Source organism: Scardinius erythrophthalmus (assembly GCF_964197995.2).
Source record: "Scardinius erythrophthalmus genome assembly, chromosome: 1".
In the NCBI taxonomy this organism is placed as follows: Eukaryota; Metazoa; Chordata; class Actinopteri; order Cypriniformes; family Leuciscidae; genus Scardinius; species Scardinius erythrophthalmus.
Genome location: NC_138221.1, coordinates 35,715,272 through 35,720,780, shown reverse-complemented (window position 1 = coordinate 35,720,780; position 5,509 = coordinate 35,715,272). Strand labels below are relative to the sequence as shown.

Here is a 5,509-nt window from a genome sequence, read left to right as displayed (position 1 = left end):
GGGGTTAGTTATTTTTTTTTTGTTTGTTTCACTAATGCGTTGTTCGAGCTACAGCTTCAGTCACAGACTTGCACTCTGAGTTACAGTTATAAAGTTGGGTCTTATTTACAGTATTTTCTGATTCTGCTGATTAATGATCTTGCCTATGAAAGAAAGATTTGAGATTGGTCTATAGTTGCTTAATATGGTCTTATCCAGATTGCTCTTTTTCATGAGGGGCTTGACAACTGCAGTTTGGAAAACTCCCAGAGAGAAGTGAGGAGTTTACCACTTCTAGAAGATATGAAAGCTTTAGCATAAGTTCTGCTGGGAAGACTCAATTACTATGTCACTTATTGCCTTCACTTCTATCCAATCATATTCTTATGCTCACTGTATAAAAGCACGGTACTTACACATGTTTGAGTTCGCAGATACTGAAGCGACGATTACCCCCATCCTCCCCACCACCACCAGGATGGTCCCGTCCATACCTCCCAGGGGGGGTCGGCTGCGCCCCTGCCTTCATCTTTAGGCAGGAATTGCAGATCCGATACTCTCGGATTATGCACTACGGACGGGGCCTACGCCAAATGACTTTGTAGTTTATCAGCTTGCTGAGCTGTCAATAAATGTATGGTTTATTGAAATAACTCTCCCGAGTCTTTCTGGTAGAACTGCTTCTAAACAGTTTAACACACTTTTGAAAAAGGAGGTGGGGAGTGTGTCAAGGGCGCAGGTTGATGTTTTAAGGTGCTGTACTGTTTCTTCCATAATTTTACCATTAATTTATTCTAAATCAGACATGGTAACATTCTGAGGATGTGGTCTGATCTGTCTGATCTCAGTGACACATGAGGATATGCTGATCGCCTTTCTGATATTATGGATTTTCTCAGAGAAGAATGAAGCAAACTCACTGCATTTGCTATCTGAGCTATCTGAGATTGCTGTCTTTTCTTAGGCCAAGGACCCCTTGGAAAATGTTTTCAGAGAAACTTTAAATATATATTTTTATCTTTGAAAGCAAATTATGAACCAAAGAAGGAATTCATGTGCCAAACAACATCAGTCTCATCTACAGATGTTCTGGTTTTCTGGTTAGGGGAAACCTCGTTATTCAAGTTCATTTAGTTTCATTTCTGCTTCTGTCTTGCAGTCATCCATTAACTTGTACTCAAAATATTTTTTGGGTGGGGTTTTTTAAAATGATCAGTATTGCCATGCTTGAGGTCTTCAGTCACAGGCTTACGCTCTGAGTTACAGTGATAAAGTTGGGTCTTATTTACAGTATTTACTGATTAATTGTTTTTCAATATGCTTCAACATTTCTTTGGACTTGTTTATCTCTTGGCAGTTTCACAGCTTTTGAGTTTCACAGGTTTGTATGTTGACTTAATTCTGCCTTTTATTCTTACGATGCATCTGGAATGAGATTAAATATGTTGTAAATGATCGTGACTTTGTCTCGGTCTTAAGACCAGAATAGGGAGTGTTAAATTAATTTATGTTCAGTTGACATGTTTGAGTTTGTGCTAGTCCTGCCAAAAGTTGTCTTTCTACTGTATTAGTAAAGCTTTTTTGTTGCATATGACCATAGATGGGCTTTTACAGAAACCCATTACATTTTGCACTAGCTATTAAGATGTCATGGTCCCAACTCTATAAAATACAAAACTCTAGAGGCCTATCGTGGACCAGTGTTCAGTTTGCAGGTCTTAATGACTCTTAGAAAGTTATTTCTGTGTCTGCTTGTAATCCAATACTTTAGTGATGCTATTCTGTGCTAAATCTTCACCAGTTTTAAATCACATCCTTCTCAATGTGTTTAACAGGTACACATGCTGATGATGAATGTCCTCTTCAGCTCAACCCACAGAGAGTTACTGTGAAGTACGGCGGTTCTGTCTCAGTCGACTGCAGCACTTCTGTAGAGCATAGAGGGCTGGGATGGGAAGCCAGTGAGGGAGCAGTGCCCATGACCAGAGACAGTCTGGTCACATGGAGAGTGTCAGAACTGAGAGACTGGGACATAGAGCCATCCTGCTTCATAAACTCTGACCTTGTTAAAGATAAACAGTGTATAGTGAATCTCCCAGTGACTATTTACAGTGAGTTTCCCTGTTATTTATATTTGATCTCTTCTTTCTCAGAAATGTCTTATGAATGTACATTGATGACTGCAGATATCAGTGTGTAAATCTTCCTCCACAGAGACTCCAGACAGTGTGTACATCAGCACTGTGAATCACAACGGACCAATGATGGATGGAAACCAGTATGAGCTCCAGTGTGACGTTCTCAATGTGGCTCCTGTTCAGAGTCTCACTGTCAACTGGTACAAAGGACAGACTCTGGTGGATCAAACCATCTTCACTGACACCATCAAGACTCCAGTCAATAAAACATCTAAACTCCTAATCCGTCCAGACAGAGCTGATGATGGAGCTCAGTACTGGTGTGAAGCAAAGCTGGAACTGGGAGAAGAAGGACCTCTACCTCCTCTAACAGCCCCAATCAGAACATCTCAACATTACTGTATATTGTTAGTAAGATCTGTCAGTTTCTATTATTAATCTTTTAAGAACATCTATTGTCCAAATCAAGCAGATTTTAGCACTTACCATGTGACACAGTGTCAAGTTATGTGGTGATAGGATCAGATGCAACATTGAACTTTTTCTTATCAATTTTCTATTTTGATCAATTTAGCTGAAAACTACTAAATTAAAATTAATGTAGATTAACATAAGAAATTTATGATGCCACACATGCAATGCAAAACCTCTTAAACTGTTTTTCTTTCACTCCTTCCTGCAGTTAAACCGATCATCAGTGAGACCGAACTGCCCTCCATAGTGTCTGTGTTTCGAGGATATCCAGTGATGATAGTTTGTGAAGCCGAGGGAAACCCAAAACCAACAATCAGCTGGAGTCTCAGCACAACTGATATAGTTTATAGTGAAACTCTTACTATAACAGATTCAACACCTGAGGATCTGCACTGCATTGCGAGCAATTCAGTTGGCAACACCACCAGATCCGTAAAAGTGTCCATACAAGGTAACTGTATTTTTGTATAATTTTCTTAGTTTAATTGCCAATTTCAGTTTTAGTAATACACTACAGAAAGGAACTGTGGTTGTTTTTTAAAAAAACATTTTTTTTGTATTTGTTTGTCTGATATTAAACATAATATTTATTTTAGTTGTATTAAATATGCAAATGATTGAGAAAAAAAACACAATTTAGTAGTCTAAATGATGTTGTCAGGATAGATTTTATGCAAAGTCATTTGAAGTTCCTCTTTTAGTATTTTGCCTTTGATTAATGCAAATTTCATTCATCCTTCTTAAAACAATTTCGGCACAGCTTTCAGATTTTAGCATGGCTTTTTTGTGGTTAGTGTTTTGGCCTTTCACAAAGTATTTGCACTTTTGTAAGAAGCTGTTTGGTTTGTTGTTCTTGTAACGCTCTGCTTGCAGTCAGAATGTCAGAGGATGTGTTATAGGAACACTATTTAAGCGAAATGGCTTGTGGATCGTGTCACCATAGTTGATCTGCATGGATTTTTATTTAGATTAGCTGCTGACTTTCGATATATTGGAGGCATTATGCAGGCTTGATATCTATCCACAGTTTTGCTTGCTTGGATATAATTTCCTAAATTGCTGATTTACTCACGTATTTGTTTCTTTTGACACAGAGAATTACGTGCCCATAATATTAGGCATTATTGTTGCTGTAGTGCTGCTCATCGCAATGATCTTCATCTACATCTACTACACCAACTACAAATAAAACAGGACGGGCCATTATAATTTGAGGAAGCCCAGAGCACATAATGGACTCTTAGCACAGTCCCTATGAAGGAACTCAATCTGCTGTCGGTGTTCTGCTCACTTCACCCTTAGATCGAACTGCCAATCACATCCTCACACTGTTGTCCAAGGATGTTGATCAAATAGAACATTTGAGGAGAATCCTGGTTAGATTTTTAATGGATTGTTTGCTTTATAAAGGAACTATGCTTACACTGTATGTCTCAGCCACTTTGAACATTCTAATATTTATTACATTATATTATATAAGACACTGAAGTTGTTACTGTAGTCTAGATGTTGTAAAGTCATGGCATATTTAAACATATGCTGATGACTTAAAGATGAGATCTCTTGTTGGTTTTCCTGTCAAACAGTAACAGTAACCTGCTCAAACATAGAGCGTTGGCGTTTGCAACACTAAGGTCATGGGGTTCGATTCCCAGGGAAAGCAAGAACTGATAAGAACGTAAATGTGTACCTTGAAATGCAATGGAAGTAGCTTTGGATAAAAGCGTCTGCCAAATGACTGATGTTTGCCCTCTAGGATTTCTTTGTGACCAATTGATGTAAATGATCTCAGGCCTCCCTGAAAACAGAATCTCATTTCTTTGTGTGGAATATAATTTTCTTCTATGGAATTCACATCATCAGTCCATTAAACACAACTTACACATGACATCATGTAAATAACATTTTTTTTTAGAAAACCTTTTTAAAGAGAAGTTTAAAAATAAAACTTTCTGTTTTCACTATTTTTTTATTTGAAAACTATGCTAAGTGTAAAAATCCTGTCACCGCAGTAGCTCTACATTAGCTTATTATCTTAGCAAGAAATTGATGGCAAAATTTTGGAAGAAACCGTACAGCACCTTAAAACATCAACCTGCGCTCTTGACACACTTCCCACATCATTTTTCAAAAGTGTGTTAAACAGTTTAGAAGCAGATCTTCTAGAAGTGGTAAATGCCTCACTTCTCTCTGGGAGTTTTCCAGCCCCTCCTGAAAAAGAACAATCTGGATAAGACCATATTAAGCAACTATAGGCCGATCTCAAATCTTCCTTTCATAGGCAAGATCATTGAAAAAGTTGTCTTCAATCAGCTGAACAAATTCTTATGCTCGAATGGATACTTTGACAATTTTCAATCTGGTTTCCGACCGCACCACAGCACAGAGACAGCGCTCATAAAGATAATAAACGATATTCGCTTAAATACTGATTCAGGCAAATTATCAGTGCTGGTACTACTCGACCTCAGTGCTGCATTTGACACTGTTGATCACAACATACTTCTTGACAGGCTGGAAAACTGGGTGGGGCTTTCTGGGATAGTCCTGAAATGGTTCAGGTCATACTTAGATGGGAGAGGTTATTATGTGAGTATAGGAGACCATAAGTCTGAGTGGACATCCATGACATGCGGAGTCCCTCAAGGCTCAATTCTTGCACCACTCCTGTTCAACCTGTATATGCTCCCAATGAGCCAAATAATGAGAAAGAACCAAATTGCTTACCACAGCTATGCAGACGACACACAGCTCTACTTAGCCCTATTGCCTAACGATTACAGCCCCATTGACTCCCTGTGCCAATGCTTCGATGAAGTCAACAGTTGGATGTGTCAAAACTTTCTTCAGTTAAACAAAGACAAAACTGAAGTCATTGTATTTGGAAACAAAGATGAAGTTCTCAGTAGTCATGTCAA

The 5,509-nt window shown here is 38.4% G+C and overlaps 1 protein-coding gene across 1 annotated transcript; it reads left to right on the top strand.

The window, feature by feature from the left end:
- The first annotated feature begins 1,232 nt into the window (after positions 1-1,232).
- LOC308686817 (intercellular adhesion molecule 1-like) lies at positions 1,233-3,042 on the top strand. Its single transcript, XM_081358840.1, has 4 exons — positions 1,233-1,360; positions 1,815-2,090; positions 2,194-2,524; positions 2,800-3,042. Exons 1-4 carry the CDS (start codon positions 1,297-1,299, stop codon positions 2,801-2,803), a joined length of 675 nt encoding a protein of 224 aa, XP_081214966.1. The 5' UTR covers positions 1,233-1,296; the 3' UTR covers positions 2,804-3,042.
- Positions 3,043-5,509: the final 2,467 nt, after the last annotated feature.